Source organism: Anas platyrhynchos, chromosome 1, assembly GCF_047663525.1.
Source record: "Anas platyrhynchos isolate ZD024472 breed Pekin duck chromosome 1, IASCAAS_PekinDuck_T2T, whole genome shotgun sequence".
Classification (NCBI taxonomy): Eukaryota; Metazoa; Chordata; class Aves; order Anseriformes; family Anatidae; genus Anas; species Anas platyrhynchos.
This window is the reverse complement of record NC_092587.1, coordinates 200,758,345-200,781,352: the sequence shown is the minus strand read 5'-3', so window position 1 is coordinate 200,781,352 and position 23,008 is coordinate 200,758,345. Positions and strand designations below refer to the sequence as shown.

Here is a 23,008-nt window from a genome sequence, read left to right as displayed (position 1 = left end):
TGCTGAGATCAAATATTATGGTACTGTCCCCTGATGACCTTAGATGACAAAGTCAAAATAAGATTTTTTCAGAGGTCTTCTCAATCATTTTTTGTTATGCATGATGACCGTAATGGAAGAATGAAAAAAGACAGGCAAGAAGTCATGCCTGGATTCCTTGTGAGAAGTTAGATTTGCTTGTGTTAAAGGTGTTATGCAAGTGTAGATGGTTTTGCTCACAGTCTTTAAATTAGTGGTTTTAAGTCAGATAGGGAGAGTCCCACAGCTTATTTTTGCTGAGTAGGGAGAAACACCTCTCACTTGTAAGAAATAGTGCTTTCTGCTACATTCAGAGTCAGTGATGCAGTCATGCTATACATGAAGAGTATCAGTCTTCTCTACACATCAAGTTTTGGTGCCAGGTTTTCCTATGGGTTACACTCCAAACTGACCGACTTAGGAGTAATCTCATTCTCCACTGCAGTCCTTTCCTTTTCTGACCATGCTTGTTTCTACCAAAGTATTTTTTCTCCCACTTATTTTGCTATTAATCTCCCCTTCACCTGCCTGCTGTTTTCTGTGCTGTCATTCACTCTGCATACCTTACAGTCCTCTTGGGCCATCACCATGGATAGCTAGTTTCTTTCAGCCCCTTTGTTTCATCACCTTAAATCTGTTTTTTCTACAATGTGAAACTTTTTTGTCTAAACATTTGTCTAAACCATCCTGTCTTCCTTTATTTCTAGTTCTTCAGCGTTTACTGTGTTCTGGTATAAATACAAGTTGCTTGAAAACAACTTTTTCGTGATCATTAATTAGTAAATTAGTAAAAAAGTAATTAGTAAAAAAGACCTTCAATAAGTTTGGGAAGAAGGAAGGTTTTGGGATGTTTGGTATTTCTCAGGTATACTTCCAGCTCACTTTTCAAATGCACATTACCATTTGGGCAAAGTCTCTAGTTCCTGCTCTATAACACATTTGTCATTTATTTCCTACTTTCACTGTTGGATGGGAATTGATCTGTGTAAGTGTATGATATGGTCTCTTACTAATGGCTCACAAATCTCTTTCTCTGTCAAGTGAATGCCCATATCACATAATGAACTTCATACTTGACTCTGGAAACTTCTCAGGGGTCTGGGTAGAGCTCATCATACTGTCTGGAACAAACTTTTTTTTTTTTCCATTAGGTGCTGTGCTTATCTAAGACAAACTTAAGACAAACTAAGAGCAAAAGACAGTTTATTATTTTATTTCTTTTAATGTTAAAAAAAAAAAAAAAGAAAAAAAAAGAAAAAAAGGAACCCTAGCTGACATGGACTTGTGGTCTGTCTGTGAGCAATGATTTATTCTGAGCCCTAAATGTCAAAATATGTGTCATTTTTTGACTGTCACTTTTGGGGCATTTATCTCTTCATGAAAAGTTCAACCACATTCAACTTTCCCTCTCTTTTTGGCATGCAGCTAAAACCATGAAATTTCAAACTGGAGAGAAAGTCTTTCTTTTTGTTGTTATTATTGTTTTTGTTGTTATTATTATTGTTATTATGATCACGATTGTAATTATTTCTGTCTGTGTATTTGACATTTGTCCCAGGAGCAGCAGAGTCAATAGCCAGTGATACAATGCTGTAAGTGACTAGGAAGGCATGGATTTAGGATAACTCTCTTTGCAGCCCTGATGATGTCATCAAGTCAGCTTTTCATGGCTACACCAATTCTTCAGCTTTTTTTTTTTTTTTCCCTTCAGTATTTTTGCTCTCATCCCCACCAAACAGGACATCTCTAGGGCAGCAAGTTTTTTAATATAACAATGACCCACAGTGCTGCTGTAAGCCCATAGACCTATGGAAATAGCATAAATGCTTAGAAGTGTGTGAGAGCACATCCACCTCTCTATTTTGAGGTGAAGGTAGGTCTTGACATTGTTAGAAATAGCAGAGGTGATTGGCACATTGTCCTGGCCAAATTCCAGCATGGCTGTAACTGAATGCAATAAAGTAGTGCCTGTAATGCTTCACTCGTGAAATGGAGGATGACATTTTCAAAGAACTTGAAGCCTACAAGCTCGAGAGTGCTGGGATAGGGCAAAATAAGGAAGGTTGTAGTGACACTTTTTCTCTTCTTCTTTCCTCCAGTTTTCATAACATTGTCTGGTGCCTGAATTTATAACATATACAGAACTTGATGGTGTGCAGATATTACCTATCACCTCTGCATTCTGTTTTCTCTGACAGAAAATGGTGCTGTCACCACTCTGGATTCACTGCTTGTGGCGACAGCAAACATTGCTTGCAGGTGCTGTGAGCTGTATGTCTAGCAGTGTCTGAGAGCAAGTCAGGCTGAAGAGACTGGCTGACCCATTGAGTGCAGAAGCCCTTGAACCAGACGCAAGCATCCCAGCAGCCCTGCAGAGGGAGCCAAGTGTGGTAAATCCATAAGGGAGGCTTTGTAGCGTCTCGTATTCGTATCCAGAGGGGTTTTCTGGTTGCCATGCCTGCTTCCCACCAGTTCATTAGCCAACTCCACACTAAAGTATGAAGAAAACACAGAGTATTTTTTCTATTTTGAAAGAGGATGGAGAGGAAGAGTAACCAAAGCACCTTAATTTCTCTCTCATTCTACAGTTTCAATGCTTTTCTTCATTTTTTCCTGAAGTAGAAGAAAATACTGTCCTAAAGGAATAATGCTCTTTCCTCAGTTCTAGCTGCTGATGTCACTTAGGATAATGTCCTTAGTCTCTGTGACTGTTGGCTTCACTGCCCCTTTTCTCCCTGTTTCTAATAGGGCTCCCTATTTCCACCGTCTTCTTCTATTTGCCTCAGCTCCAGGTTGTCTCCTTATACCCCTTTTACCCCTACACAAGCACAGATATTTATTATGGCCTTTGCAGTGAAGCATCACTCTCCTGTCATTTATTTATCTATTTATTGTTCCCTGTCTGCACTTCTTGCACCTCCAGCTAAAAAAAACAAAACAAAACAACAAAAAAAAAACAAAACAACAACAAAAAACGCAATAAAGGCTGTGGTTTAAATCACTTCTTGCCTACGCTGTCCTAGCATAACAGAGATCATGCTGGGATACTGCAAGGTACCATTATTACTTCTCAGCACCGTGGGCACACATAATACATAGGTGAAATCCCCACTCACATACCAAATAGACAGCAAGAGCCACCGAGGGCAAATATAAATCTTTGTCTATGGGACAAAATGTTTTTCTGTGGGAAGCTTGGGAAGACTCTGCTCTAGCTGCTGTTAAGAGAGTTGATCCCTGAACAACCAGCACCTCCAGCACCCCAATGGCTTTGCTCCAGCCAAGGTGGTAAACCCTCCATAAGATACCTGTACCTATACATGTGCTTTCCATTCGTTTTCTAAAAGCTTACCAGGCAGGCTTGGCAGTCTAGAGGGACAATAGCTTCACTGCATTGAATTTCAAGATAGCTATGTACAAAACCTATTGTATACATTTCCTGCCCTGGGCTGGGCTGTAATGGGTACATGTTCAAGTACCTACGTAAAGGACATCAAAGAACTGAGTTGTAAAAATTTACCTCGTGAGAGTTGAAATGAGTCAGAGTTTCTGGACTGGTGATTTGTAGGTGGGAACATGGTGCTCACAGTCCAGGTAGGGAAATGTGGCACTGCTGCCCTTAAAGCTGAAATATTCTGGCTGTTTAGGTTAGGTGTTTGTGTCACTGGATGCTTTTGTCCATCAGGCTGGAGGCACAAGAGCTCCTCATGGCTACACGTTGGCTCTGTATCACTAAAGGATTCACACTGAGCCCTGTGCATTATTAACCAAAGGCTGCTGGCAAGGAGGTTTTTAACCTGCTTACCAGAGGCAGGTATCTCCTGGTGCATGTTACTGACCCTTTAAAGTATTTGTCATGTAGTGGCTCAGGGGTGATACTGCCATCCAAACCCTGTCTCCAAGTCCCCTGTGCTGCAATTGCTCCGGCGGCATCAATGCCCCTCTGCCCCCATGGTGTAGGCCATGGTCTCTCTGGGCCTGCTCTGGTCCCTTCAAGCTCTCTTGTGGCTTCAGCTCTTTTGGAACTTGTATGCTGTGGGAACTGATGAAAAGCTGTTCTGGAATGATCATCTGTGTGTGCTTGTGTCTCCCTCCTTGGAGATCTTCAAAAGCTGCCTGGACGTGGGCCTGGGCAGCCTCCTCTGGGTGTTCCTGCTTGAGCAGGGGTTGGACCAGATGGACCCAGAGGTTTCTTCCACCTGCAGCCATTCTGTGGTTCTCTGTGCGCGTGTGCATGTGTGTGCACGTATGCATGTGTGTGCACATAGGGAAGAGCAAACCCGCAGATATTTATCATGGTTGGCAGAGCTGGCCTAAGATGATGGCTTTGGGACACCTAAATGGATGGACTTTTCAGAAAGCATTTGTGAGCAGTAAAACTGTGCCTTGTCTGGGTGGCTTACTCTCAGGCAAAAGAAGAGGAAAGCAATATTCTGAGACTGTGCTCACTAAGTAGGGAAAAGCCCTGTAGATTCCCAACTCCAAGACAATTGGAAGAAGGAACATGTCCAACTAAACCAGCTTAGGTGCTCACCTGAGCTTAGTTCATGGTGGGACTGAATTTGGAATGGAGAGGGGGTGGTAGTCTCCTCAACTATAGCAGATGGATAAGTAAGGTCTAAGGGCCCAGACAGAGCTGGTGGAGAGGTTTGGTGCAGGGAAGGTCTCATATTATTCAGGCCCTGATTCACTCCATTAACCAACAGAGTTACAGATGAAGCCTGAAGGGTCTCTGAGTACAAGGTTACGTAGGGTGACTACACATTCCTAGGCATTAAAGAACCTGAAATACACCACTAGGGAGCAGGCAAGTGGTAATGCATAGCCCTGTGAAAGAAGACAATTCTTAATGGAGCCTTTGCTCATGGAGAGAAATCCCCATTGATCACATATTTCTGCCCTAAATTCTCCCCATCCCAAATTCACTTACCTCACTTCCATACACTGCAGCCATGCCCCAAACCCAGTCCCACCATGGACTAAGCTGGTTTAGTTGGAAGTGCTCCTTCTGCCAATTGCCTTGGAGTTGGGGATTAGAAGGGCTTTTCTCTTCTTAATGGGCACAGCCTCAGAATATTGCTTTCCTTCTCATTTGGTGTCATTAAAATACAACAATGTGGTTGCCATTAAAAAAAAAAAGACTCTGGATACACTGCCTGTGAGATTATATTGTAAACTAATAAGCCTGCTTACCTACAGCAAATGCTAGCCCTATTAAGGAAGGATTACATGTAGATTAGGAGTCAAAAGCTTAGAAAACATGTCTCTAATATTTTACTAGAGGTGTATTGCCATTGATCAGCAACTGAATCCCAGCAGATCACATCAAAGCAGGCAGAATACAGCCAATAAATACACCACTCGAGGAAGAAACAGAGTGCTTTCCTGCACACTGCAAAGCCTTTCTGAGACCCCTATTGCATATAGGTGATGACAGGAGTTTAAGGCGAACATCTGCCATCAGACCCTTGAGATTTGTTCTTTGAGCCATCAGGTTGACAACATTCAAAACACTTTCTGTTAAAAAAGGGGAGAAAGACATGAGTGTTTGACATAGATTTGACACTCTTAGTACTTAAGCATAGTGATAACTGTGACATTTTAGCCTCATGCTTTGACTTTCAAGATAATGAACAGCCCTTTGACCAGCTGTTACTGCATATGGCACCATGGCAACTGCCTTTCTTAGGAAAAAGGGAAAAGAAGACAAGAAGGTCTTAAAAGAATGTGTTTCATTGCTGCCCGTCATTATTTGTTACAGACCTTCATTCCTACTGTGGCAGGCAGAGGTCAGAGGTGCCACTGGTGAGATTTTGCTGCAGGCTGGGTCTTCACATGACCAGCTGTAAGAGGTGGATTTAACTTTGGGTTCCTAGCATCTTTCTGCTTGTCTTGCATGTTTAAAACCCACCCCAGAACTCTGCAGCTTAAGGACATCTGCAAATCACAGTTTACAGCTGTTTCCCTATTGCATTTCTAGACTCTACTGCAAGGCAGCATCAGGAAAATAGTGTGTGGAAGTGAAACAACAATAGGCTTAGGTTAAACTTCTTTACCTTCTGTATTTAGCAGAGCAAGCCTCCAAATTCAGGTTTTTTGTTTAGCCTGGGACTTCAGCTAATGAGCTAGTGTACTGTAGGGACAAGCTAGGGCATTGCTTTTCTGCTGATGTTGTAACAGCCTTATTACTATTATGCTAACAATGTATTAGACCTAATTCATTTTCCCTAGTTGCTACCACCTGCTACTGCTTAGAGGGAGGGCTAATGAGCAGTTGACAGTAATTAATGAGCTTCTGCAACAAGCATTTCAATTTCTTCACTGAATAAAATTAGATTTCTCTTGTGGGCACGGTGTGCTCTGCCTCCTTGGGACATCAAGCACCATTAACACCCTAGTGTGTCAGGGACAAAACATATCCATCAGCAAGTGTTTGTAGTGGTTGGTACTACCCAGAACAGCCCTTCTTCACAGAGCAGGGGAGCTCTGTTCTGGACCCCAGCTTTTCAAACAGGTCTAGACACCAGGTCAGACATGGAAGTTTCAGTGGTGCCCAGCCAGCCAACCCAGTCCCTGCTCTGCAGCTGTGGAATAGTCTCTGCAATGGGACTGTAGATGAGTCCTGCTGTGGCAGGGCTATTACAGTAACTATTCCTGTACTCTCCAAGATTTTTTATAATAAAGATTGCTGAGTGGCTTGACGATGGGGAAGAGTGCTTGATAAGTGCCCAGAGATTTAAGTAATGAAGCCCCATTTTCCTGCTCTCCCACAGGTGACACAGGGATCCAGCTGTCATTATCTTGGTGTGTGTCAACTGTAAAGTAATACATTTATAGTGAATTGAATAATTGCTTATCCTAAGAAGGCACTTAAACTCCTTTGAAAACCAGTGAAGTGACTTTCCAAAGATCAACTAGGCACTTGGTTGTTTCTGTACATAGAAATACTGCTCATCTGCTTTGTGACTCTGGTCCCAAATAATTTTTCAAATTGGGACGTCTTTGAAGCCATGGGGGCATGACTGGAAAAATGAGCCTAGATACGTGGCTGGATATGTGAAATGACCATTAAAAGGCAGTGGGACAAGTGAGAGAAGGAGCCCATTCAGAACATGCCACATGCCTGGCTGAGGCAACAGGCTGGCAAGCTTTGCCACTGCTGTCACAGCTTGTCTAGGTTCTGCAATTGTAAGTATTTCCTGTTTCCCAGGCATTTTACAAAATTTGTTTTCCAAGTTTCTCTCTCTCTCTCTCTCTTTTTTTTTTTTTTTTTCCCAAATGTAGTCTGGGGAATTAGTTCAGATTTGCCCAGAGACAGGGTGAAGAAGAAAGTACTTTAAGAGAGGCTGCTCTGTAATGAAGAGCCCACCTACAGACTGCTTTGTACAGCACTGCTCAGGAAAGCAACTTCACTTTGTTGCTGCCTGTTGGAGCAGTAACTTACTGCTGTGAAAAATCTCTCAGTAAACAGGTTTTGTTTTTTTTTTTTTTTTTTAAGTTATGCTCATCTGCATATGAATGTGAACTGTTGTTTGGCTTCTCTCCCTCTTCTGAATCTATTCGAGAACTCTAAAGCTTCACAATGAATGTTTAGATGATTAACCATCCTTGTGATTATGCACATAAAGCTCCATGGACAGAATTTTTCTCCCTGTAGTGTCAGTTCTGGCTCCCAGAGCCATATGGAAGCTCTGTGGTCCTCTGCAGACTGAATTTAGTACAGGCTGTGTCTCAAAAGCAGTGTCCCTGTTGTGTTTCTGTCTCTGCTGAAAATTGACAATGTTCATGTGACCTCCCCAGAGCCCACAAGACATCTGCAAAGACTTTCTTGGGATGGCCAACAGCCAAGGCTCTTGGGCTGTTGGGATCCCATAGCACAACTGAAGTTTATGTTCCACTAAACTGCTTGCAAGCATGTGACTATTACAATACTTAGCCCAATGGCTGTGGTGTCAGAAACATGGAAAAAAAGTCCTTAATTAAAAGAAAAAAATCTGATAATTATTTGTCAAGATGTTAATGTTACCCAATATACAGCAAAAAAGTGATGTGGAGACACTGCCAGTAGCTCACCAGAGCGAATCTTCTTTGTGGTAACTGTCACATTACTGTGAAGTCAAAGAGGAAAAAGTACAAGAAATAAAAGTTTCTTTATCCTCGGTTGTTCTTGAAATCACCATCCCACTTCCAGATTTGTCTGTCTTGTGTGACAGATGTGATCGGGTCTCAAGACATATTAAGAGCATATTCATTCTTTTTTACTATTCTGCTTTAAGGAAAAAAGACAAATTATGCCTTGTGAAGAAGCCATTTGCTATAAAGTGTAAAAATGCTTTAATATTAATATTTTATAATAAAATTCATGACATATTTATAAACACTCTATCAAGCATTTACAACTGAACCACAGCTGAGAGCTTGGACTGGAATAAATAAGCAAGGACACAGTTAGTATGAAATATACATCTTGAATTTTATAATTGTGTGTGCTTTATTCTTTACACAAATGGAATGGATGCGCAGAGTATTTACACATAACAGGAGTGTAAGCTGGACAGGGTATTTTGTAAACTCCAGTTCAGATTCTGAGTACCCCACACTACAGCTGGACTGAGAAACATCCTGCCAAAGAGACACGCATTGGCCAGCATGCCAGATGGAGTGGCCTGCCGCGTGCAGGCTGTTGCACTCAGAAATTCGGGCCGACCGATTCAAATTTAGGAACACAAATCCAGAAATGGAAAGATTGCTATCCCACTAAGAGCCAACAGTGTTGTCTTTTTATTAATATTATTATTATTTTATATTTTTTCCAAAGATCTTGCCTAGGATACTGGCTACTGCCCATCCTCAGGAATGCTCTTTGACACCAGAACAAGGTACCTGGGCTGTAGGTCAGGGCCAGAAGTGTAAGCTGGTAACGCAGGGTGAGGGACGATGGCTCACATCTCAGACTCCTCACCCTACAGATTCTTGAAAGGGCCAGCGGGGTTCCTATTGCTCTTGGTGAGATGACAGTGGTGCTGAAGCCTTCTGAAAATCTGGCCATAGCGTTTGGCCCATGAGGTGTCTTCACATTTGGTAATTTCACTGCACCTACCTCCAAGGGATCTTGGTCCAGAACTTAGCCCTCTAGGTAATGATGTATTAATGTAATATAGACATTAATAATGGTGGAAAGTGCTGAGCTGCTGTTAATAACGCGGCCCTGGTGCTTTACAGTAGTGCTAAAAGGTTGACATAATGAAGAGGATAGATGTGTAAATTCAGGTGGTGTAAATGGGATGGACTCCACTGAAATTGGTGGAGTGACCATGATTTCCACCAGCTGAGGATCTAGGCTAGCTGTGTGTTGAAAAGGTTTTAGCTGTTATTTGCTGTCAGCTTTATTCTGATTTGTGCCCTAAAATATCCTGCAAGGGAACAGTCAATTTGTTTTTACATAATGACAACCTCATTCTTACCTCTGAGCTAATTGACAAGATGTCTTATTTTTAATGGAACAGGAAAACACATTTATTTCACCAAAGCATGGGCCTGAGCACATGAATGCAGTTGCACAGTGAACCGCATGCATAACATGGCAGACAAAATGTTCAAGAGAAGAAATGCTGAGATTAAAAGCTATGAACATAAAAGACCACTTTTCTGTGAATATGGCAGATATTATGGCTTTAAATCTGCAGCTTGAAAAGAAAATGGAAACTTTTGTGCATTAACACTGTTTTCCCTACAAATATCCTCATATGTTGTCACTCACTGAATCCTCTGGTCGGGGATATAATTTGAAAAAAGAAAAAGAAAATAAGGAGAAACCCAAAGCAAAAATACAATTTGACTGACTGCTGATGAGCTAGTAACAGTGATGGTGTAACACCAAAAATTTCTCCATAGAAAACAAATGTAAGTAGGTAGGTGGATGTTGTATAGCTAGGACACTGTTGCTGGCTCATAGTGGTTATTAGCCCAGGTTCAATGCCACTCTCCAGGATGAGGATTTGAAATTTCAGTGCAACGGAGAGATTTCTTATCCTTGACTTTCACAGGGTGATTCCTAGGACCCTATCCACACCAGAGCATCAAACCATGCTAGCTACAAACACAATTACATCACAGAATATTAATCTAGAAACAGCCTTTACTACCAAAGAAATTACAAAGCGCTAGCATGGACAGGGTACCTCTGTAGGAAGGGGAATTAAGCAAGAAAGAGGCTCTTTCACTGGTTCATGGTCAGACCGTTAGACCAACAAAGAGAGCCTTTTCACTGAGCCCTGTTAGCAAGCTCTCAATGAGTCAGTGCATGGAAGATGCTCTGTGGCAAGGAGAAATAAATTGGTTGTAATATTGCACATCTGCACAAAGCTAGCAAGATGCCATTGTGATCATTCATGGGTGGACAAAAACTGTGATAATTTTGGTTCTGCTTAGACCCTATGGTGCTACACACTGTGCCAGAACATGAGAAATAGCACCAGGGGTGTGATCTGGCACTTTTCCTAAAGGGTCCAGCATTTGCATTTGTCTCATGTTTAGACACTCGTTAGTCTTTTACATGGACAGAAAAGGAAACTGATTACTCTAAGCTGTGTTAGCATCAATATGATCTCAGGTGCCAATTGCTGTGGGTTGTGATTTTGGACTTTTTTTTTTTTTTTTTTGCACCAGATGTAATTTTGCATGAATCTTGTGTTTCTCTTCCTCCTCCCACTACCACCCAGTATGATCTGAACAGCTGCAATGCAAAAATGAACTGCAGCTCTGAGGATGCTGAAACGTGAAACACAAACATCAACACACAAAACAAATGGGAGTACAAGTCCTAAGAGAAATAAGACTTCTTACTGCTTCTCTTGGTGAATTGTTTTTAAATATATATTTTATTAAAAAAAAAAAAAAAAAAAAAAAAAAAGAAGTGCAATGGCAACTCTAAACTGGAAGCACAAACAACAGACAAGGAAAAATAAATAGTGTTACTACAGTAACCAAGGACTGATGGAAAAATTGATTGTACTCAGCCATAGTGTTACTGTTCACTGTAAAGCACAGCACATGACAAAGCAAAACAGTTACTAGAAGGATAGTGCCATAAAAGGTTGCATGCTGAACTAAGAAACAAAGAAGCAGGTGTAATTGATTGCTTAAAAACAGAGCTGAAAATTAGAATGAAGTTCCTGCTTTAGGATACTTATTTTTTTTTCAGGTCTGGTGGGCTATTTCCCAGCCTGGGGCAATAGTACTTTGCCAGCCTGGAATAATCCAAAGATCTGGGGACACTGTGGATTTCTGCAGAATTACCCAAAATCTAAGCTTTCATTCATTTTTATGTTACAAAAAAAGTTTCTAGCCCTTCTGGTTACAAAGCTCTTTTGGAGACTTAACTGAATCCCTTGTACATAAATCTGTGCTGGCCAGGCAAGAAAAATAGTTGTAAAAGAAGTGTGAACTTCTCAAAGTTACCATAGCAGGGCAGTACGTGAGGGGCCACCTCAGGGCCACTGAAATGCCCGCATTTTAACCCTGTCACCACTGGTGGCTATATTTCAAACATCCAGCTCATTGCACTCTCTGTGGAGGTTGGCTGGATATGCCTGTCAGCTTGACAGGGCGCAGAAATGTACGCTTCAAATGGACAAGTGACTGAGAAGTCTATTTAGCGTTTGCCCTTAAAACGTCCTTAAACATTAGAGTTGCTGTAGCCACCAGCTAATAAGTATTGGACTCCTGCAGCATAGCAGGCAGGAGATGTGGGTTTACTATAAAACTTGGTCCAGCAGCAGCAAAGGCAATTCAGCTTACTGTCATTGTATCTCTTGCAGTTGTCCCCTTGTGTGTCAGAGTGAAGAACAGCATCAGTATACAAAAGAAGGGCAATGTGAAATGAGAAAAAAATACCTCCCTCTCCTCTTTCCCTGCACCCCAAACTGCGATTCCACAGACATTCCCCAAATCCCTCACAAATGACCATTGCCTCAGTTTTTGCTTTTAAGACCCTTGTTGACTGTGAAATGAATGAAGATACAAGTTAGTTGCTGACCTGCCTGCCTACAAAGAGAGGAAAGATCAAATACTTTTGATATTTCATTTAAAGAAACAGGAACAATCATAAAACATTTTCGGGTGAAGTGTTATAACTGCACTCAAGCACTGACATCTTGCTTCTGAAAAATCATCCATTTCAATTTAAAGATGCATTATCCTTTTGTGTTCAGAAAAGGTCCTGCTGGGCAGTCGGTTCAAGAGATCTTCCCACAGGAGCTCATCATGATTAAATAGAGGCAAGGGAGAGGATTAGATTGAGAGACAAACAATCTGACAACTGCAATTTATGGAATTATCTTGCTTGTCGTTAGTAATAGAGAATCTGTTACAGAAAAGGGATAATGCAACTTGATGGTCCTCTTTACATTTTACAGTCTCACAAGGGTGTAAATATTTAATCTTTCAATTAATTAATCTTTACAAAATATCTCACAAAAACATTTGTACCTATAGAAATTAGTTTCTATACATCAATATATTTTTATTTTTATAAATTATTCCATCTTTAAGTGCCTTCTATCAATATAAATGATAAAATAGACAATCAAAAATTTTAAAGCTTTTCCCAGTTGTATCCCTCCTTGTCAACATAGGTGCTGTGAATCCTCATACTTGTGTGTTTCTGCATGGGAATGAGTTTGTGTGCACATACGTGTGATGTGAAATGCTTCCATCCTCTCTCACCCCCAGACTCCGTTAAAATAAATTATATTGTTATTAGTTCCTGATGCAATAGTGTTTCCAAAGGGGAGAAAAGAAATGCTTGACTTGGTTTCAGAAATCAAAAGATGTGCATAGTTACCAAAGTAGAGGTGTACCAACTACAAATGTGCAATGACAAGCTTAGAATAGGATCCACCTCCCAGTCAAGTCAAAGACAGACCTACCAATGACTTCAGTAGGAAGTGGACCAAGTACTCTGAGATTGATTTTGCAAGGTGCATGTGGCCCTGATCTAGCAAAACACTTAAGCCCGTGCTTAGCTTTAAGCACATGAACAGTCCTACTGGAACTGATGGGACTGAACGGCATAGGGAAGGATCACAAGTGACTCCAAGTCAATGGACTACTCACATGTGTAGGAATTGGGGTCAAGTGCTGAGCGCCTTGCAGGATCAAGCCCTATATGAGGTTCAAGAGCTGGGAACTTCTCTTTAAAGCAATCAACACACTGAGCTCAGCCATTGAAATTGATCAAAATGTCCGCACGGGCACAGGAGGTGGCTAGCTCCCCTTGACAGAGGGTCTCCATGTCAAAAGTTTATACCTACAACTGGTGCTTTCAGCACACAACAGATTTGCTTTATATGGTAGAAGTCTTTTTGTTCCTACCCTTTGACCCATCAGTGTCCTTCATGGCTTCAAACACTTTGTGTTGTACATTCATCAAAATTCACATTGACTGCAAAGAACATAAATGCAACAAAAACAGGAAAGCCTCCAAATAGTATATTATGGTTTTCTTCTAAATATTCTCCCGTCGTAATCAGAGGTGCAGTGGCTAATTTATAATTTTTCCTTTGAAGGAATCCAGATGAAAGGCCCAGATTGTTCTTCAATTACAAGTTTGCATTGATTATATATATCTTCTAAGCTATCTCCTTGGACAATAGCTGTGGTAAGAAAACATATCAATACTTCTTTTAATTGACATATTCTACAGCATTCTTTGTCAGCAGATTTTCAGTGTACTTACAGATAGTTATGCAACTAATAGAAATAGCAGCCCTGTGATGCTTTGATTATGGAAAAGTCATACACCTTGCAGATGGCAACAAAGTTCAAAACAGTGGAACCTTCTCATGACAAAGACCCATCCCACTGCTTATAGTAAAGTCAATGAGCAAGGTTAATTTAGAGAACAAGTAGCTCTGTCCCATGAGGGCAGCGTGGTAGGTTCCTACTGTTTCAAGTCAAACTTAACATTTAATTTGATTTAGAAGCTAATGAGTAGCATCAGATTTACAGCCTGTTCTTTTCCTGACCTGGCTATAATAAAGTCACCTTTGCCTGCAAAATTTAATTAGATCAGGCCAAAAGTTACAGAAGATAAAGCAACTGCAACATAAAGCAATCTCTATACTCTTTAATTGCTTGTCCTCACAGCAGAAATCTGGAATTGCAGTTCAGATCATGTGCATTGTCAGCATATGCAAGCAGTGGGACCTTCTGAGTGCTATCCACAAATACCAGTTGAGTGAGTATAGAGCTGCCTAATCCAGCCCAAAAGAAATGCTTCAGCCCAGAGGCCTTAAATCCTGCTCTTCTCCAGGTCAGGAAGAAGATGCCTTTCTCTTTCCCTTCCACGATCCATGTGGGTCCTTTCCAACTTGGGATATTCTAGTATTCTATGATTATATGATTGTCTTGAGGCAGTGAGGAATTCTGCCTTGGTATGTATGAATGCAATGACGCAACATTTTTACTCATTTCAGCAAAAGCACGTTTGGGGCAGGGAGGGTATAAAATTAATGCACAGCTATTCCTTCAGGGCATCAAACTGCCCTTGAATTTCACGGGAAACAATAGTCCCACTCTAACAGTCTTTACAGTGGCCACACTATACTAATATGCACTTTATTCCAGTGACAGAGCCTTTTGTAAGTTGTTTTGTAAGAAAAGACTACACCTTGGGAAACAACCATTTTTAATAAGACATACCTGTAAAATATTCTCCAAATTCTTGTTCTAATTTAATTGCTCGATCATAGGTTTTCTTGGCTTGCTCCTCTGTAAGACGTTTATTCATTTCCCTAGAAACAGAGAGGAAGTCATCAAGTTTAGATTCTTACTCAAAGAGTTTTCTAAAAGATACACTCAACTTAATTCAGAGATGGACTGAGGAATCAAGTGCTGAAACTGTTCCATCAGTTCATGAGCAGCTTCAGTAGTTTATACTTATAATCTCATTTTTATGTAGTATAAACCTACATGTCCAGATTTTACCTTTGACTATTTCCCATTTCTCCCCTAGATTTTTATTTTGGGTTTACCACATCACATTCTCAAACAATATACAAGGCCTGGATTTGGTAACTGCTAACTGAAAGGGACATTTGGCATCAGGAACCCCTGGCTTAGTTTGGGAGCCAAGGAGGTCTCAAGGTCTAAGCACTTAAGGCACTTCTGCCTCCAGAGCTGAAGATCCTTCAGGAGCCTCCTTATTTCCCAGGCTCAAGGCTGCCTGTCTTGGCTGAATGAGGTTGTCCAAGCTGTTGAGGCTTGGACTTGAATCTGAGGCTTGACTGAAGCTGGGGTAGTTGAAGTGAAGAAATCATGAATAAAGGCAGGATTGCATGCAGTGAAAATCCTGAGTCTATTAGAGAAAGCCTGGAGTCATTGTGAACCCTGTAGGGCAGCCCCAGAGGGACCCATGCACTGTCTTCCAGAAAGACTTCTGGGTTCAGGTCTGGGCATGAGTTCTGTAAAATCACAAGACATCAAACTAAGTCTCCGTGGAAGGAAGAATTATGATGAGTTACTTATTTGTGTTCTCTTCTGTTCCAGTTCCTTCTGACTAAATCTAGAGATTCCCAGTCAAGAGTGTCTTGTAGACTCTAAAATGTTCAGGGTACCAATAAATGTAAAAATGTAGAAAGTGCCAGTAGCATTCTATTATTGCAAATCTTTTGTTATTTGATGGAGCATTTCTGTTTCAACAGAGGCATTATTTAATAGCTGTAAGCAATGAGTTGTCTTGCCCATGCATGCTCGGTTGTTGATACCACTGTATACTTGCAAAGAATCAAGCTCATAATCATTCAGTGCCTTACACATACATGCCTACAGATATCCAAATTAATTAGTAATAATAAATAGAATTTTATTGTTTTAGGAGTTTCTACAGCATGGATTCAGTTTTCTTAAAACATGAGGGAAATTTTCTGAGGCAACTCGGAAAGCAAGAGAAGTGAGCATCTTGTGTCCTACATAAATCTGATTTAATGCCTTGCACTGAATCATATGATTATGTGGTAATGGGCTGTATACAGTTTGACATGTGTGATGCATGTAGGAAATTATGTGCATGATGGTGCATAAAAAATGATCTATGAAGTGCTCCACAGTATGAACTCACTACAGCTAACTCCCACCTAACTTCTGAAAAGCACCCTGTAAGTTGTCCCAGGTGCAAAAATATTTTTGTAGAAAGGACTGAAAGTTGTCTATCTGTATAACTAAACCATATGAGTGGGAACACTGCTTAGTACATCTCTCTGGAAGTACCAGTGCACTGCAGAAAGCAGATTTATAAAATGAAGGATAAGAAAGATACCTATGAAAAGATTGTGGCAGTCATTGTGGATTGTATAAACAGGTTTAATATATGCCAACCTGCGTTATGCTGCTAAATTTGTAATACTACTAATTCTATTTATTGGAAGGATCGCTATCTAATTGAGTTCAGTCAGTTTTCTCATCAGCTGTGCCTATGTGAATGTGTCTTTCAGTGACTGAACTGAAATTCTGGCTTGGAGCAGGACATAGCATTCCAAATTTGTAGGTGAATTTCACATTTTATCTCACTCAGCCAATATTCTAGTGCTAAAAACATTCTCCTCCTTCCAGATCTGTTCCTGGTAAATTTCTGAGGTTTCCTCAATATCTTTGACTATCAGAAGAGAAAACATAAATAAAAATATAAACAAGCTCTTAAGTGAATAAATGCCTTGGAATAAGCATAAATTTGTATTACATTTGCAGGACATAAATTTGACTGTGGTGTAAAACTGCTAGTTGTATTCAAGCCTCTGCCCAACCTGTACCTTCAGGAGAGAGGATAGAGAAGATGGAGGATTATCGGTCATGGTGAATTAAAAATGCTGTCAAACAAGGGTCCCTTCAATTTTTTTTCTTTTCTAGCCAGGGACCTGCACAGATAGTGAATTAAAAATTCTTGCAATGAGCTGTCCCTCCAGGCATCTTTCCCAGAGTTTTTCTCCTCTCCCAATGAAGCACTCTCCCAGACAGCCTCTTCATTACTTCCAGCTCTCATCCTTGTGATCCAGCCACTATCCTCCCTCTTCTAAATAGAGGTAGAGAGGTACCAACAGGGTCCCCCCTGGGATTAAACCTATGAGGTGGAGTCGTGTAGAGGTGGGCAAAGATGGAAGGAAGGCAGGAAGGGAAAAAAGTCTAATTTTCTGATTAGATTTTTTTTTTGTCTTCTATGATTTTAACTTGCTCTAAAATTAACCTTCAACTCATTTGTATGAGCAAGGGTAGCAGTTATGGCAGATCTATCATTTCAAGCAGATTTTATACTGGTATAATTCCTATATTTTTTTATATTTTCTGATTATTTATAGCAAAAAAGAGGGCTGCACAAACAAATTGCCATGAGAAAAATTAGGGTGAGGATTTGCTGTTCATCTGTGGGAACTGCCCATATGCTTCTTCTTACCCCAGGGTACAAATGAGATGGCTTTACCCACTATGAGATTGTGGAAAGCTGCCCTGCATCTCCTGGGCAGCAAGGAGATAAGTTTAGCCAGACCTGAGTGATTTAACTTCATTACTAAATAAAATAAATGATTTTTGTGAGCAGGGAGCTTAGAATTATGCCATTATTCTCAATACAATTCTTAAAAGAGATTGATACTATTTATATTATAAGAACTCTAGAATAAAATTAGAGTTAGAATTAGATGATTTTCTAATTCTAGAAAATTATAGAATAAAATTTAGAATCTTATATGTTTGATAAGAAAAATAGATAGATTAACTAGATAAAAATGTTACTTGTGGAAAGCAGGCTGCAGGGAATACAGTAATTTAGAATGCCTGAATTTGTTACTTTTTTTCTCATTTTTTTCAGGAGGTGGTGTATTGGCTTTACATAACTTATTTCTATAAAGCATATACCTGCAAAAAGATTCCAAACTAGTACTGATATAAATGGACTTTTGCTGCCCTATTAAAGTCTAGATTTCTAATTAAGGGTGTTTTCCATGCGATACTGTAGGACAAAGAATTCAAAGTCATATCATGGATTTCACTTTGTTTATCCCTACTGTTCTGTCAACTCTGATGCAGGTTTAGTTTTAGAATAGCTTACTTTTGATTTATACTACTAAGGAAAATTCTGCTAATTCTGCATAATTTGTTTTGTCCTAAGTGAAATATTAGCATTGCTTTGGTTTATTAATAGGGTGATTGTCATAATATTTTGCCTTTTCATAATTCTTTCCAGTCAATCTTTTCAGGGATTTGTTGTTCTTACATCACATCAGCTAAGCCTTCAAGTTATCGCCACATATTTGGTTGTTTCTAATGTATTTTCAGAGTAAAAAGCCTATTTATTTACTACGTTTTTATCACACCAGATGCAATGTAAGCATTAAACAAATAATGGAAGCATTTTATGGATGGGAAAACTGCGGGTTAAGATTTATCTTAAAGCAATCAATGGCTGTCAGACTTCCTTGCCCTTTCTATAGATAATCAGAATATAAGTGAATTGCAGGGCTGGAAGAAATGTGAAGAATTCATCCAACCTAATATGTCTTTGATCTGAATAGGACTTTAAAAGTACCACATACCGTGCATCATTCCCTGTAATGTGCCTGGGCCTGCAGCAATCTTATCACCAAAAGGTATAGCCAAAAAGGATGCACATTCAGTCATGGGGTGGGGCATGTTAGCTGTCTCCAGCTCTATGACCCAATGTTTGCAGGCACACATTTACCATAACCAGATATGCATCTGTCACAGGAGTGAGGGATATCTACATTTTAGTTATACAACAGATACCTATGGCATCACCTGGTGTTTGCAAATCTTTTGGTGACAGAAGAGTGGAGTTCTAACTGTCATCCACATCACAGCAAATTAAGCCAATATATTCTTGCATTACCATAGTTGTAAATGTGTATTTTATCCTGAGCTTTAACTACTGTGAAGATCACTACCCTGTTTTCTCCTCAATCTTCTCTCCCCCCTTTCCTCCTCCACTTCCCGGGTTGTACCCAGAACCAGGACAGCACTCCAGCTGAAGCCTTATCCCTACCATCTAAAACAAAATAACTGTCTATGTTGTCTTTACACAACATTGATGTTAATGCAGCCCACAGTGGCAGTTTCCTTTTTTGCAACAGCATTAACCATCCATTCATATTCCTGTGTGATCCATCCCAACCGCCAGATGCTTTTCTGCAGTGCTATTGCTTAATTATTCCCTGCTTGTACTTGTGCATTTCATTTTCTCTCCTTTGTGCTGAATTTCATCTTACTCAGTTTACATTGAATTTTAATCTTATCCTCCAACGTGCTTTCCACCTCTCTCAGCCTTGAGTTAGTCATAAACTTTACAAAAGTACTGCCCAATTCATTGTCCAAGTAATTAATGAAAATAACGAGTAGTCCCACAGCTCAGGAAATACACTTTCAGGATGTCTGTTATCCTCCCACTGCCATTTTCAATGACCATCTGAGTGTGGTTGTGCACATGCTCTAATGATTCCCTCTGGACAATATTTCCTTAAGCTGCTACTGAGAATGTCCCATGGGCATGTGTCAAGAGCCAGAATAAAAATCAAGATGATGCAATTATTGATACTCATCTCCTGACATAAGAAAATAAGGTCAATTTGACTTGCTCTTGACACTCTTGACATTGGTTGCCTCATAACTTTTTTTGTCCTTCCAGTGTGTCCTTCCACTTGAGCTGCTTAATTGTTCCCTTAATCCCAAGATTTTCCTTAGTACCGAAATTAGTCTGCCTAGAGACAGCATGAAATTGGTGCCTTCTCTTTTCCTTCTTGGAAGGAGTGTTTGCCCCTCTCTTGTCATGCAGGTCCTTACTTATCCTCTTGCTCTTCAAGCATATGAAGGGCTGGTGAAGAAGCATACACTGTGAGTCTGACACAGGTTTACCCTCTGTTTCACCCATGTGTGTGCACTGTGACTACACCCCAAGAACACCCAAGGCTGGATGGAACAAGCTGTGACACACAAATCCTTGGTGAACCTGCTGCCAGGTTGGAACAAGTACTCCGAGCACTGGTGGGGAGTCCTTCATGGTCCAGCACCTAAGCCCACATGTCCAACTGGGGAAGGTTCAAAGGCAGCTTTGGCTCATTCCTTGAGACTCTGGGGTACAGCAGATGGTATGCATGGAGAGCAAGTCTTCACTGTTCTCACATACTAATGTTATTACTGATTTTAGAGGACAGGCAAAACACAGATTCCAGACCTGTGATGTGCCACTTGAGACTACAGCCCCCCCAAAAATATATATATAAAAATCACTTGGAGGAGCTTGGAGGAGTTTATACTTACATCAGAGGCTCCCATGATTTAGGCTTAATGAAGATAGCGATGGGATAGAGTTGTGCAACTTGTAGTCGTTTGATAGCATTTCCTGACACATCAAGTATACAGTGCTTGCCCTGTTGGAAACAGATGAGGATGTGTTTATTTCTGCAGAGTTTGCTGAAGATAAATCAAAAGAGGGAAGCAATTCTGTGAGGCAGTGCCCTGGGATGGGGCCATGGCTAACACACCAGGGAACGGGGACACCAGGACCCATACTCTGTTCCTCTGCACTCTTGCCTTTGATATAGTCCTAATATAAAATCTACACTTGAAGATATGGGAACACATTTATTTATTTATTTATTTTTACTGGGGGTGGTGAAGGATTTTTCTCAGAAATGAGGAAAATCAGTTCATAATAATAATATGATATCTATGTTCTGTACTGGTTAATTCAATTCTTGTTTGTGTCAAAGACTCCCTGTGTCACCTGAGGCAAGTCATTTAATCTCTCTGGGCTTCCTTCTTTGCCTCTGTGGAAGTGATATAGAGGGAAGAGGGAAGGCTGTTTTGGGGCGTACTTGAGGTACTGTGTTAAATTGCTGAATCTGTGGCACTACATCTAGGTACCAACTGTGCCAAGAATGTTATCATTCAAAGTTAGAGACTCTACACGTGGAGTCATCATAAATCTTGTAAATATTAGGATGACATTTTTCATATAATTTATATTTTTGGCAGAAGAAGCATATCTGAGATACAGTGTGGCCACACACCAGATCATGTTGCATGAGCAGTAAAGCTGGTGCAAACCTACCCTTTCTGCCACAAATCTCACAGACTGGACACTAGTTCCATATAAATTATCATTGTACTGCCCAGCTTCTATAAATTTGTGCTCTTGGATATCCTTTTCCATTTGTTCTCTTGAAATGACAAAATGATAATCTCTCCCATCTACTTCATAGTCACGCTTTGGCCGTGTGGTATCTGCATGAAACAAAAAAAAAGAAAGGATCAAGAAGTCTATAAAACCATGTCATGCAAAAATGCAGTGATTAAGATTTACTCAGTTGACAATGCTGTAAAGTAGAGGTGCTCCCCATGTGAGAGTATCTTTGGCTACTACATCTTGTTTTTAATGGAGTTATGACAACAAAGCTGTCATTTTGTAGTGATACCTTCTCATGTCTACCTCTAACCAATAATAATCACAAGATAATGTATAATAAGCATTTGCTAGAATTCCACTTTTTTCATCATGATCACAAACACACTCAAATGCAAAACACATTTCATATTGTGAAACCAATCCTACTGTGGCAGCAAAAATGAATGGCAATCTCATCAATTTAATTTAGCCTTAATTATAAGGCTGATTCTGATTTCATCTCTAGCCATTTTAAGCTGTTGTATTTGCAGAGCCAACATCTTTAAATGAAGTAAGACTGTAATCAGAGACTGCAATAAGCACTCAACAACCTCTAGTGATCCAAGATATAAACACCACTTAATTCAGGGACCAGTATTGCTTTCAGAGGAGGCAGGCTAGATCTCACACAAGTCACAGGCTACTTCATAATTTTGTTGGTGGATGATATTTAACCGAGTTGAAACATTTTACATGTTACCAGTATTTCAACATTTTATCGTGTTTAAGAAATAAAAGACTAATTGATTAGTAAACTGAGTTTGTGGTTAAAAGGCCCCCTATTTAAAGGGAGACATGAGGCAGCATCTGGACTCTTCTCACAGAGGCCATCCTGCAGCCCACCCGCTACCAAACCTTACCACATAACCGTCATACACAGACCTCCACAATCTTTTTGCACTTGATCCTTTGACCTTTTTCCTCTAATGGAAAAATGGCTTTTGAGAAACTCTACATAAAGTCTGCAGACGCTGCTTTCACCTCAATCCAGTTAATGCATGGCGTCAAGGGATATAACTGACTCTGCTGCAGAACAAAGAATAAAATCATACTTACGTGGTACGCATGACCCAAACTTATCAGGGAATTCTGATATCAAATCATCGTTGATCCGATCTTTCATAGGGCCCAGAATAATAACTGGCCTGGTGTAATTAACTGGCAAACAAAAAGAAAGGTGCATTTTGATGATGTTAGTGGCAATAACAGCAAATATTCCCAAAGTTGTACTAAGCAGAGTTGCTGCCTTTATTGTTAAGTTGCTGCCTTTAATGATAATTTATATGGGACCAGTGTCCAGTCTGAAGTGAAATCTTAGGTCTAGCTTTTATTGAGAGACCAATTTTTTATTGACGTGTCGAAGGAAAATGGAACCAGTACTACTCATTTGGCAGGGCTCAGAGCTCTGTGATGGTGCATGCAGATGTTGTCAAACACCATTAGTAAAAGCCATGGGAGCCTACTGGGGGGAGTCCTGGGATTGTCAGGAAGCAGGCATATATAGTGAGGAGATTTAGACAGCAAGGGACACCCTTAAGTCATTTCTTATTCATGTGATGGCCTGAGTGGACAAGAAGGTGCCATGGAAAATCTGGGGCTGTCATTTCAGGGCTTACTACTCTACTGTCCCCAACACGTAAAACGAAAAATATAAGGAACAGTGACACAAAAGCATGAGAAACTTACTTTCCTGTCTTGTGACAGGTTCATAAGAAAGGATGCAGTCTTCTTGGCCTCCTGATGAGAGAAGAAAGAGATGAG

The 23,008-nt window shown here is 40.3% G+C and overlaps 1 protein-coding gene across 32 annotated transcripts in view; it reads right to left on the bottom strand.

Moving 5' to 3' along the window:
* Positions 1 to 8,472: 8,472 nt before the first annotated feature.
* DLG2 (discs large MAGUK scaffold protein 2) overlaps positions 8,473 to 23,008 on the bottom strand; it is a 1,031,289-nt gene continuing 1,016,753 nt past the window's right edge. For 30 of the 32 annotated variants that reach the window (XM_027462397.3, XM_027462406.3, XM_027462408.3 and 27 more), the window contains 6 exons: positions 22,934 to 22,984; positions 22,304 to 22,405; positions 21,134 to 21,306; positions 20,341 to 20,450; positions 14,722 to 14,813; positions 8,473 to 13,673 (listed from right to left, as the gene is read on the bottom strand). In XM_027462397.3, the coding sequence (XP_027318198.1) occupies positions 13,567 to 13,673; positions 14,722 to 14,813; positions 20,341 to 20,450; positions 21,134 to 21,306; positions 22,304 to 22,405; positions 22,934 to 22,984 (635 nt within the window). In that variant the 3' untranslated portion in view covers positions 8,473 to 13,566. Of the gene's footprint in view, positions 13,674 to 14,721; positions 14,814 to 20,340; positions 20,451 to 21,133; positions 21,307 to 22,303; positions 22,406 to 22,933; positions 22,985 to 23,008 lie in introns of those variants that run through there. The other 2 variants (XR_005264704.2, XR_005264705.2) reach the window with 1 other exon arrangement.